The 23,876-nt window shown below is 30.9% G+C and overlaps 1 protein-coding gene across 3 annotated transcripts in view; it reads left to right on the top strand.

Moving 5' to 3' along the window:
- LOC145270368 (D(1B) dopamine receptor-like) overlaps positions 1 to 23,876 on the top strand; it is a 1,085,834-nt gene that overhangs the window by 257,334 nt on the left and 804,624 nt on the right. For all 3 annotated transcript variants that reach the window (XM_080126039.1, XM_080126025.1, XM_080126031.1), the window contains one exon: positions 21,731 to 21,762. In XM_080126039.1, coding sequence (XP_079982165.1) covers positions 21,731 to 21,762 — 32 coding nt within the window. The remainder of the gene's footprint in view (positions 1 to 21,730; positions 21,763 to 23,876) is intronic.

Genomic DNA, 23,876 nt, shown 5'->3' with positions numbered 1-23,876 from the left:
CTTCCCTGCAACCTCTTTCTCACAGAAGAGATGTTGTGAGTTTGTCTCTGCTTTATCGTTATTTTCATGGCAGGTGCTTGGCTGAGCTCTATTCTATGGTCCCCCTCGCCAAACTTTCACAAGAAACATCCGTCTAGCAGAAAACACACTATCACTAGTTTCCCCCACTCTTTATCTCTGCCTAACCCTAAGCGTAGATTCCATGAGCAAAGCTTCTTTCTTTCTTAGAACTGCACACCTATGGAATTGTCTTCCGTTTTTCTGCTTTCCAGCTGACTACAATATGGTTGTCTTCAAGTCTAACGTAAACAAGTTTTTGATGAGCCGTTCCATATAAGTTAACACATTTACTGAATCTTCATTACTAACGGTTACTATATTGTTCAATTTCTACTGTACACTCTTTAACCCTTATCCTCGAGTGGCCTCTTGGTCTTGCTAAGTGGTGATGCCTATGTAAAAAAATAATCATCGTATAAAGAGTATTTCACTGTGACTGACGTAAAGAACATTTAAAAATAAAATGTTTTAATTCAACGTCATTGCTCGCGGTTAATGGTAACCAATTGGATACGGTCTTTGCTAATCGAGCCAGAGAAGGCTTGTGTTACCGGGTTCGAATCTGTCGACTGGTGTTAATCGTGACACCCTGCACTGAAGATTCCCGAAAGGATGAAACACTAGAGTCCGTAGTTATTTAATTATTATAGTAAAAAAATCATTATATATATATGTATATATATATATTATTTCTAGCTATGAAATCGTGATTATATTAATTACGGAAGAAAATATGCGCACTTGCGAGTACAACAATTGTCACTACTTTTAACATGAGAAGATTGCATTGATCAATACCCGGAAAACTACTTATTTGCGGAAAATTTAAATACGATACTCGTTTTCAGCATTTAAAGAAAAATTTTATGGTTAAAACCAAATAAAAGTTTAACAAATCTTCTATTTGCTTTACAAAAAAACTATATTATATATGGTGTTGGTTATCTGAACCTTAAAATATGTTTGACGTCACTTCCGCCGGATTATCTTGTAAACAAAGTAGTGCGACTCTTAGTAACTTACTTATCGTCGCACTTTTTTGTTGTTCTTTCAGAAATGAAGAACATTGCATTAATAGTAAATAATAAATTCGCAACAATGCAAAAGCAAATGTCTGTATAGGAAACCAAAAGCTATTTTAACAACCGAACTATTTAGACGTTGCGTAAAACAGAACTTAAAACATTGTCTTTTAAAATAATTATAGCTTTGACGTGACGTCATAGGTTTATGTCCAGCTTCAAAACATGATTTCCAACGTAAGAGACAATAGAAAGTATTTAGAATGTTATAGAAATTGATGCAGATAGTTGTTCAATAAAAAACACGTTCAACAAATAAATTACACATAATTGCAATAATGCATGACAGAAGGCACCATCTTTTGCTAGTAAAATAAATTAATATATATGTAGATGTTGTTTTGTTTTGGTTTTAGCGATATGTTTTGAATGAATTCAATCATTTACGAAAGTGCATTTTTACCTAAATGCGAGTTGGGAATAATTTTCCCTTTTAACCAATTTGGTACTCCCACATGGGGAGCGGTATATATATATATATATATATATATATATTATTTTTAAAATGTAATTATCCGCTGACACGTGTTTCGTCGTCTACGACTCATCATAGTGGCTGTATCTAGCGAGATTCTAAATCGGGACCCAACGGTAATGAGCCTAAACCCTTACCCCTTACACTTTTATACATTTTACAAAGTAAGGTATAAAATTTTTTATACCTTACTTTGTAAAATGTATAAAAGTGCACTTTGAAGAAAAATAAATTTCAAATTGAATCTTGTACCTTTCTTTTTAAAGCCTATAGTAAACACATTTTGTTTAACAATTTTCATGCCTTGGATGAAATGCTTTTCTAACTTGTATATATATATATATATATATATATATATATATATATATATATATATATATATATATATATATGTGTGTGTGTGGGGGGTGATGAATTGCTGCTTTCTGGGCTTGCATTTATTTATATAATACTCATGATTACTTAGTTTTTGACCTTGAAATGATCAGTTTTATCTTCATACATCAGATGGCCTCATGCTTTGTCTCGAATAATTTTCATAAAAAAGTGTGAAATATGAAAAAGAAGTTTACAGAGAATTTAAGAAGTGAAAAATTATGTAAATGTTTTGAAAGGAAACTGGAAAAATAAACGTGTCAAAAAAAGAAAAAAGAAAAAGAGCGTGAAACTGTCAATGCCGTAGTGAACGTGTCAGCCAAGTTCAGAATTATGATTTTAAAGAAGCCAGTAATTTGAATCTGGCACAGGAATAGATTGCCAAAACAAAGACTAAAAAGAGTCATATAGAGAAAGAGAACTGGAAGCCAGACTGAAATAGACTAAGGACAATTTAGAGAAAAGCGACGCGTACCGAAAGCGTGACATTTTGTAGGATGAGACTAAAATTCTCTTTTCAAAGAAGCATTTTCTATCCTTGGAGGTTGATATAATGGTTGTATGTCGTCACCATTGTGGAAATATGACAATGACAATGACACTGCCGTCGGGGATGTTTAGGTATGTCCAAAAATAGGAATCTCATGAAAGAGGAAAGAAATCACGAAGAAAAACAAGGAAAAAAGAATATGAATACATCGGCTTGTAAAGTTCGTTTCATCGTTTTGTTTTTCAACGACATCGACGCGACGCCTTAGGTAAGCGATTAAAAACTAACTTGAGAAGGTCACAGTTAATGTTATTGTTTCTCCTCATCAACTCGTTGATTTAACCCACACATAATGATCTCTAAACCAAGCTAAAGGTCAACAATACAAACGATCTCTTAAATCTTTTTATTGATTCCTTCATAATCGATTCTTTGTGTGATACTATGAACGTTCCCCCAAGGCGCCGCAGAGTGTTCGGAAGTGATTCATAAAAAAGTAAAAATCTGTGCCACATAAAAGAAAGCCTTGACAGTGGTTAAAAATGACTCCCAAAGACGCACAAAGGTAGTACGATGAACAACCGAAAGTTGTATAGGTAGACAGCTGAGAATGGTCAAGTAAGACAAAAAATCCAGACATTAGATTTCCGATTGGGAAGTTAATATAATTAGAAATTCTGAATTACTTTGAACCAGTTTTAATTTGGCCACAGTTTACGTCTTGAAGCAAATCGGGGAATTTTAAGAAGACGAGGAAGTGAACTGATCAACCAACCGAAAATAGGCCTTGATAGATAGCGATCAACAGATAATATTTATCACACACACACACACACACACACACACACACACACACACACACACACACAAACACACACACACACACACACACACACACTCTCTCTCTCTCTCTCTCTCCCCTCTCTCTCACAGCACAACACATAATTAGTTAGAGTTTGCTTTTTCTTGTGAACTTTCGTTACTTTGTATTTTATACTTTAACCCACTAATCGTTGTGATCGTCAAGAGTAAACGGCTGAAATAGAAGATGACGGAGAAGTAAAAGCACGACAGTGTTGGAGTCAACTGATGAAATGATTTTAGAATAATACGTTTCACAACGCATTATTCTTTTCATTAACCGATGCAACTTACTAGTGATAAATTCATCCAACTCGAAACCACAATTTTCCTGAACTTAAATTATATCAATATCGCCAATGCAAATTCACCCTCATGTTTTAGTCCCACGTAATTTTAAGTCATGCAGCAATAATTGATACGAGAACAGATTTAAATATTATTGGATTTTCGTATCAAATTCGAACCGTGGTCCCCTTCGATTATTTTGCAACAAATACACTGAAAACATTGCTAATGTTGCTGCAAAGAATGTCGGCCCAATCTACTATGCTCGAAAATAACTGACACACAAGTATATCTATATCTTTACAAAACCACAATTTGCCCATGCACGAAGTACCATATTTGGGATGGTGCGTCTATTGCTAGTTTGCCACTTTTAAACAGGGTCCAAAAATGTTTCCAATCTAATTGGTCCTTCATTGTCGACCAGGCTCCAACCTCTCTCATCGGCGGAGCGTTGCATTCCTCTGCCTATTTTACAAGCTCATCAATAGAATATGCTCTTATAAACGTAGAACACTCGTGACAAAACGACGTGCATACTTTCGGATAACTCAATAAGCAGCAAAATCCCAACTCTTCACAGTTGACGTCCCTGAATGCCGGAATAACTTCTACACTGTTAGTTTCTTCCCTTGGAATATTAGATTTTAGAACTCCTGACTCCTGTTTCCCGGATTGTACGAACCTGCAGAAGTTTAACTGTTATATGAACTGACGCCTCGCTGCTCAACTCCCTAGAGTCTCCTGTTAGACCCGATCTGAAATAGTAGCTTTTGTTTGGGGCGAAACAGAGTAAAAAAGCCTACGGAATTATTCAATCGCAGGCAATATCGAGTTTTCCTGCAAGAATGGATACAGTCATTTTAATATTAAGTTACATTAATTCAGGAAACAAACACTTCAAATTCCCTTTTCACTGCACATTGCAATTTATATTCTCTTAAGCGTTTAACCGTCTTCATTATAAGAGAGTCGACTATAACTTAACGATTACAGCCGCATCAAATATCAATTGTCTTTCGTGTGTTGTAAATGAAACATTAGACGCTCTTACCTAAACATCCCCGATGGCTTTTGTGAACTTGGTCAGCTGAAGGAATTTTCTATTATCGATTTGTCTTCCTTTAACATTCGATTCGCTACATATGATTTCGGTTCGACAAACCGGTAAATTTGTCTCGTGTGGGTCGGCAATGTGGAAAGCATTGTTACAAGAAGCTATCTCGAGGGGGGTATCTCGTCGTCTATAATACACGATTACTTAGGAAGAAAATGCGTATGAAAGATCCGCTTGATTTATTCATATATAATTATCAATCACGGATATTTAAGCAGTAATAAATTATAGACATTCTGACAGTGGTTCTGAATTTTTTAAATAAGGATGGATAATTCGTATTTTTTTTTTTTTGATTATCGGATAACTGTTCTTATCTTGAGTTTTATCGGGTTGTCTTAAATATACATGGCCCTTGCGATAAGGTCGCATAAACATTGATATCACTGAATAAAGTTTGGAGATACGACCGGAAGTCCTTTCTTTGTAGAGAATTGCATAGGAAAATTAGGGAAATTGTCGAAAATTGCCGTATTTTTCCTAAAAACAAGTTATACTCTTCCATTCAATCACGTTCAATTAAAAGTGAGACTTTATTGCAGGGAAATATAATGACGTAAAAGATATTTGTATTTTTTAAAAGTATATTTGCTTTTCATAACATGAAATTAAAGAAAACTAAACAGTATGTGTTTTATCTGGAAAGATAAACATACATCTTTTTTTTCAAATAAATCTTTATATCATTTTTTATATATATGGCGAATTATTGTTTCTGTAAAATGTATTAATTCCTAACGTATTTGGGCAATATGCTTTGTTTGATGTGAGGAAAAGTAAAAAAAAATGTTTTTGCTTTAAACCGAAAAGTTCTTTCATTCATCACATCTCAATCATCAAACACATTTGAATCTGTTTATTTATAACATTTGTAATATTTTTAATATTTATAACATTTGTAATATTTTTAATATTTATAAAATAATACTTGATATGATACCGAAACTATGTACGTAACTATTACACCAGCTTGACACGATTTTTATAAAAGGTTTTCTTAACCTACTTATTCTAAACGGAAAGAAGTGGTCATGTTACGCGAACCCACAAGTTATCTACAAAATTTCAAGTCTGTAGATCAAAATTTCTCACTTTTATAGAAATAAATTTTATAGATATACATTTTATAGATATAAATTTTATAGATATACATTTTATAGATATAAATTTTATAGATATGCATTTTATAGATATGCATTTTATAGATATAAATTTTATAGATATACATTTTATAGATATACATTTTATAGATATAAATTTTATAGATATAAATTTTATAGATATAACTTTTATAGATATACATTTTATAGATATAAATTTTATAGATATTACTTTTATAGATATAAATTTTATAGATATAACTTTTATAGATATAAATTTTATAGATATTACTTTTATAGATATACATTTTATAGATATACATTTTATAGATATAAATTTTATAGATATAAATTTTATAGATATAACTTTTATAGATATAAATTTTATAGATATAACTTTTATAGATATAAATTTTATAGATATACATTTTATAGATACAGGGTAATAGAGAAAAAATACGTTATTCGTCGAGCATCTACTTAGTTGCTCCTCTTTTTTTCCTTCCCTCTATTCTTCTTTCGTTCTTCACTCCCCTGAATCCTCTTCCGGTGGTCGGTTCGTTTATTATGCAAGAGTTTCTCTTATCTTTTTAAAATTAATTCTGGCTTTATTCAGTTTGCGTTTTTTTCTGAATGTTTTTATCCTTTCGTCAATTAATTTTCTCCAAATCAGACGAACTCATCTTCTGCTGATCCGTCGACTCCTTTTTTTTAAATTAAACTTTTGAAATAAAAAAGTTTCTGTCTTTCTTTGCATTTATCGACTAGAACAATCTTAATGAATTAGAAAATCAATGAATATTTAATAAAAATATAAATAAATATATAAAACGAAGAACTAATTTAATTGACATTATAAAGGAAATTAATGACTGGCTTTATTTTGTATGATTCTTTTAAACTTTTCACTATTTTCACTAGTATTGTATTATTGTACAAAAGAAAAAGTAAAAAAAAAAACGATTCTCGCATTCGTACTTTTATTTTAAAATTGGATTAGGAAAACTCATTAATTTTTGTCCAAAGTTTGTGGATAGATCATTATAAATATGTACATCGTTTTTTTAGATGACTTATATCATATCTTATAATTATTATATTCTAATATCATGACACGAAAGTACAAAAAGACATCAAAGTAAAAAGACTAAACGTAATAATTAGAAAGAAGGCGAAAGAAAATCATTGAATTTACAGTCGGAATTTTTCAGAAAATCTTTTATGCATCCAAGTTAGGAATACCGAGATGTAAATAAAAATATAAATAACGCTCAAAATAGACACTTATGAAAAACTACTAGCATAACTAGGATTATTAAAGATCTTGTCAGGCAACGTAAGTCCGTTCATTTAAAATCTCGATGAAGCCAGAAAAAAAAAAAAACAATTTTACAAACATTGCATTGGCAAAAAAAAAAAAAAAACAGAGAAGAGAAGAACGCAATGGAAACTGGGAGAAAAAGAAGGGGAAACGAGAAAAGGTGCTGATACATTAAAAGTAAAAATTGAAAGTTTGTGAGGAGATAAGTACGTATATATATATATATATATATATATATATATATATATATATATATATATATATATATATATATATATATATATATATATATACACGTAGATTACTGTTTAACAATTAATAAATAAATAAAGTAAAATATTATTTGTTTACGTCCAAATAAAATATGAGCGATTTTCTAGAAAAGAAAAAAAAACGACAAAAAAACCCGATCTCCAAGGTGGAGCACTAACCTTAATATCGTTTAAAATGTCAACAACAAAATCTACGTAAATATATAAACGATAAAAACTAAACAGTATAATTGCTTATGGCTTTATAGCGTAATGGATTAAGACGCCAGACTGTAATGCATGAGGTCCAGAATTGATTCATAATAACAGTAAAGTTACGCGAAAGAGGGGTAGGCCCCGAAACACATGTACGTAGATTACTGTTTAACATAATGATAAATAAATAAAATAAAATATTATTTGTTTACGTCCAATTAAAATATGGACAAATTAAAAAAAAGAACAGCAAAAAAAAAAACCCGATCTCCAACGTGGAGACGAGACGCTAACCATAATATCGTTTAAAAAGTCAACAACAAAATCTACACACGCACACACACACACACACACACACACACACACACACACACACACACACACATATATATATATTTATATATATATACATACATATATATATATATGTATGTATGTATGTATGTATGACAAAAAGTATGTATTACAAGATGCTATTCATTTTATAGTTTATTTCTTTCATCATGTTAAAATGTTCAATTCTTGAAATCGCATGTTTCTCAGCGCAGAAACAATCATATAATGATTATATCAATGTTATTATCTTTCCCACCATAACCTATCTGAAGAATAAGAACTCATTAACTTTAAAAGAACATAAAAAGAATAATCCGAAAAAAACTGGAAGAGTTGTTGCAATTGTTTTATGGTATTTAATAGTCATCGACGCCTTACCAACATATTAATGTAAAGCGATCATATTGTTATAATCAACAGTAAACATATATAATATTTTTAAAATTTATGATTCATGAATAGTTAATATTTATTGTCTCAGATAATGCTAACAATGATTAAATTTAGAATTTGTGTTTTTACGTCTTTATACGAAACTAATGTTTAATTTATAGAATCTGTTTACGCTATTTAACTTATTACGTATGCTCGAAAATCTGGTCGACCTTAGTCTAATTATTATACTGAATAAAAGTTTTTATGAGGTACATTTCTGCATTTAAACAGACATCTATTTATTGATAGAATTTATTTAGAATTAATTACCTTTTATTTACGGTAATACGAGAGATTTCTTCAGTTTTTGCTACGTTTGTTTTTCTTTTCAGTGTAATGAGCGAAACTTCACTTTAAATGTATAAGGTATTATCTCCCTTACATATTGTCACCATTTTATTGATTCATTATATTTTATGAATTTTTACTGTACTAATTAAAGGTTCTGTTTCACAAATTTTATTTTCTTAACGTTACCCCCAATTTATATTTATCATTTACTTATTTTTTATGTTTTATTTTAACCTGAATATTGTAAACCAATTTGAAATGTAAGCCAATACATATTTATATGCGTGTTTTTATTAATTACAAGTAAAATTTTAGAAATGTTTTATCTTCAAAGCAATAATTACTTTCTATATCTACTAAAATGAAGAAATTGCAATTACCTGCAAAAACAAATGTATTTTGCCCAAAATAATCTATTGAACTCGAACATACCAAAGTGTATCCTTATATGCATTTTTTTAAATGCTCCCCTTATATCCAATAAATTTACTTATTTAAATTTGTTTTATGAATGTATACCTTTATAAGTAAAGATTACATTTATGTTATTATTCTATTTGGATTGTTTAATCGGGTCCTACTAACATACATTTCAACTCACCCCCATCATTTTTAATTTTTTTAATTTTTATATTGCTTTTATAATATGGTTGGGATGAGAAGATTACTTAAGGGGAATTGATTATCCAGGGATTGGAGATCAGCCGAGTGCTTGCCATGTACATCACGATAAAAATATCGCCTGTTAGATGTTCAGAAGATCACTTAAGAAGACATGATTGCCCATTGTATTTGTTCACATTGCACTTGGAGACGACCATGTTGTAGTCAGTTGGGAAGTAGACTCGTGATCTCTTGTTCCATAGATTGGACATGCTAGGAAAGAAACTTTATTATTCGTTTATTTGTTTGATTTCTAATGAAGCGAAAGAGAGACAAGTTCTTAACTGAGGCTTTAGCTTGACGATTTCTTGCTGTGAATGTTTTTATAGAAATCAATGGGATTAGAGCTCAGGCAAGCTCATGCCATTGACATAACAATACAGTAGAGAGAGTCTAGCAAGTGCTCTTGTGTGCTAAAACGGTTTTAACGAAGACGATTTACCAATGTTGCATCGACTTAGGTCTAGTTTATAGGTGGAGCGTGTCTATCATCGTAAAAACTGGCAAGCAACAAAACTAATTGCTTTAGGATGGCCGTTGGTAGCAGGTCTTTGTCTAACAGCTAGTCAGCGTGAATTTGAAGACACGCTCGTTTGTTTGTTTGGAGCGTAAGAGGTTTATCGATTTGAGGTTGGGTTTTGAATTCAGCGAGAAAGGAGAGACTTGCGGAAATAAATATGACAGTGCAAAGTAAGTTATGAACTTGCGAAAAAGAAATTCAAGAAGTAAGCAATTGGAGTCAAGCTGAAAGGAAACGAGTGTGTAATCATGGGGGGGGGGCAACTTTGGCTCGAAATAGACTTTTAATATCAGACTAAACTGTCATTGCCAATGTATGATATTACAAAAAAATAAACGACTTTTGATCCTTTTGGGACCATATTTTTTACATTTTTCTTCCGTTGCCTTTTTACAATTTCTTTTCTTTTTATTCCTCTCTACTGTTTCTTTATCTATATATTAATAGCGTAGTATCATTAACGTTCGTACGTACGTGTGTCACGGTTTCCAGATTATAAATTATTTGAGTTGGCGATTCTATTTATTAGTGATTGGGAGACCCTACTTATTAAAAAGGTGGATAGAAGCTGATAGTATACTATAAACATTGAAGTAGCATCTCTATATAGTAATTTAATGGCTGTAGTATGGTATCAGCTTCTATACTCATTTTTTTAATAAATAAGATCTCCCGATCACCGAAGACCTAATATAAACAATAAAAAGTATATTTTTTAAATTATCGTATCTTTCTGTTAAGTTACATTATTGTTTCGGCTACACGGCCGTTTTTTTGGGGGGCCTTCTGTAGCGTCCTCAGACTTTTACAGAAATGTTCGCTATTTTGGGATGAAAGAGTGGAAGAGTGAATGAGGTTGGGGGAGGTGCGAGGAGGGCGTAAGAGGAAGAGAGGAAGGGAACAAGGAGGAAAAGTGGAGGGCGTTTGGTATGTCGATTTTGGGGTTTAAGGAACTTGTGGGGGAGGGTCTGGGAGGTTCATTTCTGGTGTGGCTGAGGGCATAGGGATACATGAGGGGAAGGGGAATATGTGGGGGTGAGAGGATGGGGTTAATTTAAAAATTCGAGTCTTTGTGTTAAAGTTTTTAGCGTCTCGTTGGTGAGGTGATTTCTTGGTAAGTATGTCTTGAGCTGTTGAGTATTCGCTTATGTTTGGAGGCGGGGGGGCTATGATTCGGTTTATTTATTTTTAGTTTTATTTTGTTGTTAATTGTTTGGAGAGGGTCAGCGAGCGGTCGCGGCCACGGGTACACACATGCGCACGTACACACATACATACTTAAAAGAAACGGTCACAGGTACGCATACATGCCCGCCCTGGCGTGCAAATATATGTGCATATTTGCGCCTGCATGCATAGGCACCTGCGTTGTTCTCGCTTGCGTCAAGTTTTCTTTAAGGTGCTAAGATTGGGTGCGCGTGCGTAGGCATAGATACGCACATACACAGATACATACATACATCGACGCCCCCGCCCCCAAGGAGGCGATTATAATCACCTCCTTGGGGGCGGGGGCGTCGATGTATGTATGTATCTGTGTATGCATCTGTATATCTGTATATATCGACTTAAATACATAAGGTCCAAGGATCAAATCCTACCAACAGTTAAGCTACGCTGATGAGGAGTAGGGATGCGAAACACGCGTATCCGTATATTATGTTTGGTAGATTTCTGTTTTTTTTTAAATAATAAATAAATAAATAAAAATACGTCCAAATAAAAAATGGGCGACTTTCTAAGAAAAACACCGGTTCTCCGAGGCGGAGACAAAAAAACCTTAATATCGTTTAAAAAATCCAAAGAAAACCACTTAAACAGATGAACGATAAAAACAAAGCAGTAAATCGTCTATGACATCATAGCGGAGTGGAGTAGAGCGCTGGACTGAAATACATAAGATCCAAGGTTCGAATCCTACCAACAGTCAAGCTACGCTGATGAAGAGTAGGGTTACGAAACACGAGTGTCCGTAGATTACTGTTTTTAAAAATAATATATATATATATATATATATATATATATATATATATATATATATATATATATATATATATATATATATAAAGTTATGAACAATACATAGAACTCGAGCACAGCCGGGATGAACTATAAAACATTAAAACATTGTTCCATGAAAAATATATGCATGTGTAAAGTTAGACAGAAATCGACGAAAAGAGGACGCGAATAAAAAACAAAGTTACTCCAACAAAGTAAGTTCGTGTTCAACGTTGAATAACACTATTAAATGAAACCATCACATTATCACCATTATCATACGTAGTGCCTTCAATAATTTTCAAACTTTTTCTGTACGGACACTTTTATTGATAGTACACACATTAAACCCTAGTAGCCTTCGAAGTAATCTCCTCTGGTTGCAATGCACTTATTTCAACAATATCTGAAAGCCCCCATGAAAGTCCTCGCGTGAGAGCGTGTCAATGATCCTCGTCAAAGTCTCTTTCATTATCCAATTGTCTCATAACGACAGGTTCTAAGGTTTTCCTTGAGTTTGGGAAATAACTAAAAGTCGCAGGGGGTAAGGTCTGGAGTATAGGGAGGGTGAGGAACTGTTTGATGCCCATCTTGGTCAAATAGTCATATCTGCTCTGAGCCCCTTTGAGATAAACTTAGCGTAAATCTTCCGCATCTTCGATTACTCACGAATAATTGTGTGTACAGTTCCCACACTGACATCAAACTGTGCATTTAATGTCTCCATAGATACACGACGGTATTTATGCATTAAAATTTTATTTGGTTATTCAATTCCGACTTTCCGACTTCCTTACTCTTCCCACACCTCTCATCATCCCTTACAGACTCCCTGCCTTCCTTGAATCTCTTATATCACTCAAAAACTGGTGCTATATCAATGCGATCTGGCTCAAAAGCAGTATGAAGCATTCCGTACGTTTCTGTGGCATTTCTTCTAAGCATAAACACAAGTTTTTGTATATCGTTCTTCTAAAGTGTCCTCACGTCCAGATTGCATTTTTAAAATTCACCGTACGGTGCATTCCAATTTCCACTGCAGCTGTTTTCATTTGAACCTGAAATCATAGAAATTGATCAGTCGTCTCATAAAATGTATAGCAACGACATACGGAACTTTCAAGAGTCTACGACAATTTTAAATGCCTGTGCAGAAAATTGGAAACTTATTGAACGCATCGCGTATGTGTTTGAAATAAAAAGCCGGATAGATGACAAGACAACTAAAGGCAAGGAAAAAGAGAGAAAGTTATAATTTACGATTTCACGAAACATGGTTTCAAATCTGATATCGAAAGAAAGAGAAAGAAAGAAAGAAAGAGAGAGAGAGAGAGTGAGAGGGAAGGAAAGAAAAAGAGATGCGGACGCAGAGAAAGAGAAATAGAACCAGCTAGGGTGTGTGTTTGAAAATTCAGAAAGATATAGAGAGAGAATGAAGGAGAAAGATGAATGATTCAAAGAACGATATAAAGAAAGAGATATAGAAAAGAGAAATAGGAAGCAGAGAGTGTGTGAAAACATGGAAGAGAATGAGAAAAAATACGGGGCAGAAATCGATAAAGCGAAAAAGGAAAAAAGTATAAAAGGAGGAAAGAAAAAGAAAGTTATAAACCAAAAAGTATAATTAAACTAAAATAAAAGTACAGGATCAGTTCGTTTTCTAATTTGAATTTCTTTTATCAAAAAATAAACAATCAAATTCTAATTGGACGTAGGAAGTTTTTGGTTTTGTTTTTTTTAAACTCTTCGCTCGTCTCATTTAAGCCTTAACGTCGCCATTGCATTGAGCACTTGACACGCAGTCGCAAGTGTCAAATTTGTTAAAGAGTAATTCCAGGTGATTGCACCCAATTCAAAGTTCTCATTCGTAGAGTAATTAAGCGAAGATTGCAAATAACCTCAAAATAACTCAAATCTGGATTCAATTTTTAATTTCTTTCAAGAAACTAATAATGAAGGAATCGAATATTGAAACTGTACAATTATTGAATTGTAAATTAATGCACAGAATGGAATTGGTCGAGAAAATATACGTAGAATGTCTTTGTTGGGTTTCTTCTTTGGCTTTTAAAAGAATGTGTTAACGTTTTCTTGTTAAAATTTGTTTATTTTTTTTAATTGTTTTGTTCGCTTTCAAAGATTTAATTTATAAGAAATTTGTTTTTGGTACTACAATTACATGTGACCCTTCACAACTCTATCGGTAACCACCATTCCCGAGAGTCAAATGCTGAAACTCCACGACTTGACATTCCAAAACAAGATGCATAATGAGAGCATAAAAGATGCTCCTAACATCACGGAAAAAAGTGCATCTTCATACCTAACTTCAAAATTACTTCTGCCAGGATTTTTTACTCCTTAAAGTCATCTGCGCCCATGGATGGAGTATTTTTACTACTCTTTTTCACCCCCCCCCCAAAAAGGCGTATAGAAACTTAAACATGAGAATCTACTCTTTTCGACCAGATTTACTGAGAACTATGTGAGGGCATAAGCAAGATGTCTGTTTACAAGGTTGATTAGTTGTAGTTTTGTTTTATTTTACATCATACGAACACATTTTGGGTCATTTAAGCCTGGCTTGAATGATAAAAACGTGGAACAAACTGTCAAAAAGAAATTTCAACAAGTTTACATATTTAAAAAGTAAATACATTTAACGTATATATTTAACACATTCATATATTAACAAATAACACATTAAACTAATTTGCATATTTAACACATTTATATATAAACCAATAACTACATTTAACATATTTCTATATTTAACAATTAATACATGTAACAAATCAGAGCATTAAACATTTATACATTTTACAAATGCATATGCTAAACAAACCAATACGTTTGACATATTTATATATTTAACAAATCATTATATTAAACAAATCAATGCATTTAACAAATTCATATTTTTAAGAAATCAACACAGTTAATAAATTTATTTAATTACAAATTCATATGTTTTAAAAATCAATATATTTAAAATATTTGTATATGTAACAAATTTGTATATGTAACAAATTTATATATGTAACAAATTCATATATTTAACAAATTCATTTATTTTAAAAAATTATATATTTAACTAATCAATACATCAAACATATATATATATATTAAAAAATAATATATTTTACAAATCAATACATTTAGTATATAAATATTTTAAACACATTTTTATATCAAAAATATTCATATATAACCAAATCAATACATTTCATAAATTCATATATTAAAAAAAAATCAATACATTTAATAAGTTCATATACTTTACAAATTCACATGGAACCAAATCAATAACTTTTACAAATTTTATATCTAACATATTTAACGCATTTATATATTTAACAAAATCATATATCATACAAACTAGTATATTTAACATATTTATATATTAAACAAAACCATATATTACATAAACTAACATAATCGACATATTTTTATATTTAACACATTTATATATTATGCTAACTAACATATTTAAGACATTTATATATATATATATCAAAATCATACATTATATAAACTAACATATTTAGCATATTTATATATTTAACAAATTTATATATTATGCAAATTAACATTTTTAACATATTTATATATTTAACAAAATCATATATTATATAAATTAACATATTTAGTATATTTATATATTGAACAAATTTATATATTATGCAAATTAACATTTTTAACATATTTATATATTGAACTGATTTATATATTATGCAAATTAAAATTCTTAACACATTCATATATTTAACAAAATCATATATTATATAAACTTACATATTTAGCATATTTATATATTTAATAAATTTATATATTATGCAAACTAACATTTTTAACATATTTATATATTTAACAAAACCATATATTATATAAACTAACATATTTAGCATATTTATATATTTAACAAATTTATATATTATGCAAATTAACATTTTTAAAATATTTATATATTTAACAAAAGCAGATATTATATAAACCGAAATATTTAGCATATTTATATATTGAACAAATTTATATATTATGCAAATTAACATTTTTAACATATTTATATATTTAACAGATTTATATATTATGCAAATTAAAATTAACATTTTTAACATATGTATTTAACAAAATCATATATTATATAAACTAACATATTTATCATATTTATATATTGAACAAATTTATATATTATGCAAATTAACATTTTTAACATATGTATTTAACAAAATCATATATTATATAAACTAACATATTTATCATATTTATATATTGAACAAATTTATATATTATGCAAATTAACATTTTTAACATATGTATTTAACAAAATCATATATTATATAAACTAACATATTTATCATATTTATATATTGAACAAATTTATATATTATGCAAATTAACATTTTTAACATATGTATTTAACAAAATCATATATTATATAAACTAACATATTTATCATATTTATATATTGAACAAATTTATATATTATGCAAATTAACATTTTTAACATATGTATTTAACAAAATCATATATTATATAAACTAACATATTTATCATATTTATATATTGAACAAATTTATATATTATGCAAACTAACATTTTTAACATATTTATATATTATGCAAACTAACATTTTTAACATATTTATATATTTAACATATTTATATATTTAACAGATTTATATATTATGTAAACTAACATATTTTATATATTTATACACATTACACATTTATATATTATAAAATTAATCTTTTTTACGTATTTATATATTCAACAGATTTATATATTATACAGACTAACGTTTTTTACATATTTATATACTTAACAGATTTATATATTATGTAAAATAACATTTTTTGCATATTTATACATTTTACAAATTCATATATTGAACGAATTAATACATTTAACATATTCCTATATTTAAAATATCAACACAGTAAACATATTTATACATGTAACAATTTTATATATTTAGCGCATACATGCGTGTGTGCGGGAGTTTAAAAAATAAGAATTAGAGTAGACTTATCGGGATAATTCAAAGCTTAGCAAATTGGTTGGGAAGCTTATATAGATTATCAATAAAATAAGAAAATTACAATATAAAAATATATAATAATGTACATTGATTTGTTCGTTTAGTCAATAAGGATTATACCTACCAAAAGCGTAAATATCTAAACTAATATCAGCAATTAATATATTTATAAATAATGTAATATTAAAAGCCCAGCACCATGACCATAACCTTAGTTTGAACAAGACCAAACTATTTTACGAGCTGATTGGTTCCATTCCTGCAAGTTATCCAACACCTTTCTTTCCCACGCTACATTGTATATCCCAACCGAAAAAGCAGGAAATATTGGCAGCCTTACATTATGGTTTAAAAACAAACTCTTTTCCTAAAGTCAATGAGCACATAGATGAATTTGAAAGCAACTTAATCGAATTAATTCCAAACTGATAAATTTTTTATCCCAGCAGGGAATTTCGCTGTTACTTTCCAAGACTTATAGCCTCAATATAAGCAACAGCACAAAACCTTTCGAAAACTAACCCCATCCCACTAAGTAAATCGGCCAAAACTCTAAGATCCATTGTTCTTCCTTACCCGTGGGTTTTAGCACATATCTTTTCCCCTATTCATCCTTCATCCTTTTCTTCCTCATCTTTACTTATCTTTTTTATTTTTTCTGTGTCTTTTAAACACTTGTCTTCAACTACCTTACTCTCTTTTACTTAAGTTCCGAACTGTGATACTATTATATTCCCAGCATTTTGGTATACACTTATATATAACTAATGATTATTCCTAAAAGTAATTATAACACAACTGGGAGTTTTTACATCATCCATCACGGACCAGAGTATTTCGATCCGGACGTGAGAACATTTTAATCACAGACTACATCGAAAATTTAATTTCCAATTCAAACCATTCCTAACAGTAATATACATTCATTATATTCTCGTTCCGGCTGTAATATTTTGAATGATTTCAAATTTTCCAACACTATCTACCCTGAATCACCATTTACATGGGATGGAAACTAAAATTTTCACAGCAGGCTTCTGGTTATTTATTAATAATTAAAAAAATATATTTTGACACTGCTTTGCACTCAAAAGGTTGTTTTTTTTACGGCATATCAACCCTTTTCAGGTTATTTAATGTCGAATCCAAAGATTGAAGAAAATTTTTTTAATAGAATATATTTGCTGTTTTCAAGTCCGCTTCTATTTAACACATAATTGGGACCCAAACAGGTACTACCACTTCGGGTCAGAGTAGACCTGGGAATAATGGCAATTAAAGGGTGGCTGCACACTCCCCAAAGCCCATAAGCTGGGGGCTCACCACTGGATATAGTTTAAGGTCATATCCAGGACCACTGCACTCAAAAGGACCTAAAAACTTTTGATAACTTCTCTACTCCTTTTTCTCTCGAGAATTTTCTCCTCCTGTAATTTTTCTTCATTGTCGTATTTTGAGTTTGTTTTATTTCATTTTTACTTTTATACTATTTTACATGTATTTTTGTATTGACTTTTTTTAATATTATTTAATATTTAATAATTTTGTACTTCTCATACCTTTATAATTATTTTATAATTTTTATACTTTTTTAAATACTTTTTTTTAATCCTCTGTATTTTCACCTCTTTATTATTCAATTTATTAATCTTCTATTTACTCACTTATAATTTTCATATTTTATCCTTTATATTTATCCTCTTACTTTTATTATTTTCCGTCGAGTTTTTAGGTCTTTCCACCTCTGTTTTTATCATGTATATCATTGTGCATTAAAGAAGCAGGAAAGCGTGAAGAAATTCCTAAGTCTAGCAACCCGAGAACAGAAATTATTAGAGTAGAATGTTTTCCGATATCTAGTGACCTTTACAATGAAGGGGTAATATTTTTGTTAATAACTTTGTCATGTGTATGTACATTGAGGATATACACGTATAATGCGTTCGTCAACAAACATTCCATAAAAATACTTGTGAAAAAGACATAGGGATTCAATATTGCGGTGATGGGTCAGGGGTTGAAGCTTGGTCGATAATGCGAGACCTATAGGTGAAGACTCTTTTTGAACCCATATAAGAGAGATTAAGTCAACAAGACTCCATATATGGGCAAGTGATGGTTTTTTAGTAATATATTATTACTGTCTGAGTAATTTTCAAGCGCATAAGAGGAATTCCACTTTCTTTGCAGCAGCTTTGGCAACGTCCTCAATGTATTTGGTTTGATTCATGTAACCTTCGAATGTTGAAGTTTGGACGATAGTGCGAGAGCTGTTAAGAGAATCTAGAAGTAAACACACCAGCCCAAATGTGGCAATAATACTCTCTGATAGATTTGTAGAAATACAGGGCACTCTCATGTCTGCTTTGTTTTTTAGTGCATAAGAGCAATTCCACTTTATTGGCCTTAATCTGGGATATACCTTGGTAATTTGGTCCGATTCATGTTGTCTCTGAATGCTAAGCCAATAATTTAAAAGTATGAGCTCTTAACGTTTTAATATAATGGCTATCAGTGGCTGAAAAAGTTTCTTGTAAATTTTATAAAGGAAAAAAAAGCTTAGTTTTAGTAGCATAAAATATTACCTTCTATTTACGACTTAGTTCATCCGGAGATATGTGTACTCTCGTTTCTCATCATGTTGTGTCATCAGTAGACGGATCCATTTCAGACACAATTTAATCAGGGAAGTTGTTTATAAATGTCAAGAACAAGAAAGCCCAAGAATCAACTCTTGACAGACTTCTGCTGTAATATCATGTTGTTTGGATGTACTTATATCGAAGAAAACCTGATTTTCTTCTTGTCTAAGAAAAATATAATTACATTTCACATTTATATATTAGATTAGCGGCTCTTTATGCCACATATTGCCAAAGGCTTCGGACATATCAATGGTTACTACCTTAGTTTTCTTGTCTTATCCAATGCATGGTAGTTGCGATCAAAGACGACCGTTTAAATATCTGCGGTAGAACGGACTTGCCTAAATCCATAGTGTCGACCAGAGAGAAAATTGACTTTAGTGAACTCGTGGACAAACGCTTGATTGATTGCTGACTCAAAACTTTTGGGGAATAAAAGAAAATTGGGGGGGGGGTCGTTTTTTTCAACAAATATTTAAATATAAGTATTACTAAAAATATTTTTATCATTATTATACGACATAATCACGTTGACGCACTAGTTATCATTATATCACCGGAGTTAAGCAACGATGAACCTGGTCAATACCAGATGGGTAACTATTTGGGAATGCTAGACGCTGTATGTACTGCATAGTGACGTAGTAAGTTCGATGATTGTATCTGGGGGTGCGTTTCAAATGAGTGGTAGATATACACCATCAGTTTTCGTTACGAAATTCACATATGTGAAGAAATATTGATATAAAACGTGAGATCAACTGTTTGCTTTGTCCGTAACATATTATTTTGTCCGTAACATATTATTTTTTTGTCCGTAATATATTATTATTTTGTACGTAACATATTATTATTTTGTCCGTAACATATTATTATTATCTTGTCCGTAACATATTATTTTGTCCGTAACATATTATTTTTGTCCGTAACATATTTTTATTATTATTATTTTGTCCGTAACATATTATTTTGTCCGTAACATGTTATTTTGTCCGTAAGATATTATTTTTGTCCGTAACATATTATTATCATTATTATTTTGTCCGTAACATATTATTCTTTTGTCCGTAACATATTATTTTTTGTCCGTAACATATTATTATTTTGTTGACAAGAAGGTTCTTGCGGAAATTTTGAATAATTATTTCAAATGGTGTATTTTCAAACACATCATTAGTTTAATAAAATAAGTTTTCGTAATAATATTTTACTTTATATATCATTAAAAAGAAACGTATTTCGCTGTATTTAATCATTTTAATTACAACCGTTTTATAATAATTATGTCTTCTTTTCAGAATATTTAATACGGGATGGAAAAAAAAAGCAAATTTGCACAATTTTCTTTTTTCAATTCAAGTTAAACAGAAAAGCTGTTAGAACAGCTCGTGGTATGAACGAAACGTTTGGCTCAGGAACTACTACTTAACACATCACAATGGCTGTTTTAGAAATTTCGTGTGGGAGGGGCTAGGGACTTCAAGATGATGAGCGTAGTGATCCGCCATCGGATGTTAACAATGATCAATTAAGAGCCTTAATCGAAGCCAATCCACGCACAGCTGTTCGAGAACTTGCTTCTGAATTAGACATAACGTACACAACAATTTCGAACCACTTGAGAGAGATTAGAAAGGCAAAAAACTTGATAAATGTCTGTTTCACGAATTGAACGACAACCAAAAGAAACGCCGTTATGAAGTGTCATCTTCCACTTCTTTTATGCAACTGGAACGATGTATAAGGTGTTCAGACATGTAGAAGACTTTTTTTTATCTGTTTTCATCCTATAAAAAATACCTGCTAATGGGTCCAAATCGAAAAGTTGGTACGTAGGTTCATCGTATTTTTATCTATTTGTCAACTTTTTCAGGAATGCTCATACGGAGATCTTTCACATTACAGATTTATTATGTAAAAAATAAGTAGGTTGGAAAAAACTTTTTAAAGATCAAGTCAAGCTGACTTAATGTCGCAGTTTCTGTATGAATTAAAATATAATATTTATGCGTATTTTACGACCGGGCAACGCCTAGCGGCCTGCTAGTATATATATATATATATATATATATATATATATATATATATAGTGTGTGTGTGTGTGTGTGCATTATAGTGTTTATTCTTTCACCTAAAAGTGTTTTATTTTCTATCATTTACAGGTACGTGCCAAGTTTCTATGGTTTTACATTCGGTAAGAATCACATTTTGGTTTTGGTTCATTTTGTGAAGGGTGATAACAGCAATATATGATAGGCATAAAAGATTATAAGATATTATCGCCTCCGTAACTGAAAAGAAAACGTTTCATTTTCATAAATCAATAATTGTAAGGGTGTTACATTACATCTTCAGATTAAAAAAAATATCTTAGAACAGCGGCACCTTATTAACACGCTTCGCTCTCCTACTCCTTCCCTTACTTCTTTCCTCCTCGGACAACTGTTTTTTAAAGAATAATCATAATGAATGTTTTTTCACAGATAATAGACAATAACAATGTTTAAACAACATGGCCGCTCGAGCTATTCAGCCATTTTAACTTTAGTTTCGTCCGGGAAAAGTTATCAAATTAGCGAACGGATTGCCTTCGAGAAAAAAAGTTGATGGATTCTATCGTATTTAATGAGAGGAAATTGGATGTTAAATTGAAATGGGTGCTGAACATGACGATAAATTCATTTGCGGTTCACAAGTTTTTAATTAAAATTTCAGGCGTTGGCAAACATGTGTATTTAGCAAAATACACATTCACAAACATAATACAAATACTATGCCAATCTGATAATACTATTGAATTACACGGCACATCATCGCATGAAGGGTGGTAATGTTTCTTATTTTCTGTTATTTGTATAATTCTGAAGGAAACCACTACTTATGGCTCATTATTAGTTGTCCAACTCCGATTCGATGTTGATTAATTATTGTAAATAAAGTAATTTAAAATTATTGTAAATAAAGTAATTTAAACTTATTGTAAATAAAGTAATTTAAAATTAAGCATAAACATAAAGTTGGTAAGCGAAATAGTATTTTTGTTCATTTGTTTTTACTGTTTTCCACCACAAACAATGCGCATATCTAAAAATGAACTGTAGTAAGTTAAACAGAGATTATTGTTCACATTACATTTAACTTTTGCATGTAAGTACAGTGAGAGAAGTTCGAAACAGAGAGGGAATTCCAAAGTTTAGTTTAAAGTAGCAGGATTTCTGGCATTAAGCGACCACAACAGTGAAGGGGTGAAATTGTGCTGCTTGTCGGGTAAGTTGAGAGCATACACATCGAGGGAGCATAAGTGAAATAAATTCATCATGAAATTATATTGCATTCTTTGCGAAACAGGCACACACATGCAACACTACGGCGATGGAACAGGGGTTGGAGCTTTTTCAATTATGAGTGAGTTTGGATTTGAGATATTTTAGAGTCTGTCCCGGACTGAGCGCTACGGTTCAATGCACCAGGCAAGAACTTTTTAGAAATTTTAAGATAATGATAAAAACATTGTAATAGTTTGATTATCTGAACGACTGTTCTCGCGTAACATTTAGTTCTTTCAACGTTTCGCATGGTAAGACTTGCAGCCATCTTTAGGTATTAATTGTTAAACTCGATTGTCTTTATCTGATTGTTGAAAAACAATTACGAGCATAATTATTGTTTATTCCATTCCAGAGTATCGTTTTGTGTGTGTGTAGACGTACTCTATATTATCAGTGTTCCGAACTTTGCTCTCGTGGGGAGGCAACTCTATACGAACTTATTTCTCCCTCCTCTTCTATTTGATATGGTTGCGTTGTCTAATTTTTTACTGCCAATCTTTTGATTAGAAAACTGTTGTAGGCCCGTGCTAGAGGTCACAAATGAAATACACCACAAGTAGTGTAAAGTGTATAAAATATGTATTTATCATAAATAATACAGGAACCACAAAGTGGTATGAAAGGAACGTGTTCGCAGTGTGCAGGTAAACATGGTATGAATGTATCCATTTTGTCTCTGAAACCAGTGGTATTCATAGGACTGGTTGATTCCACTTAGTTCACAAATAGGGGTGATTTGTACCCCACAACAAAAACAAATACAAAAGAAAACCTGAAACCACACAAAAATGTTTTCATTCTATTTCTGAAGATATTTTTCATCAATAATATGATTTGATAATTTATTAATAGTTTGATTATTCATATAATATTTAAACATATCAATAACGCTGTAATATGTAACGACAAGGGGTATTCCAAGAGTAATGCCTCCTATTTTCATTTCACCTAAATGAATCAATGAGGGATAACAAATTGC

This window comes from Euprymna scolopes, chromosome 4 (assembly GCF_053919585.1).
Source record: "Euprymna scolopes isolate OS-2025 chromosome 4, ASM5391958v1, whole genome shotgun sequence".
Taxonomy (NCBI): domain Eukaryota; kingdom Metazoa; phylum Mollusca; class Cephalopoda; order Sepiida; family Sepiolidae; genus Euprymna; species Euprymna scolopes.
Note: the sequence above shows the minus strand (reverse complement) of the source record. Positions and strands in the feature narration are given on the sequence as shown.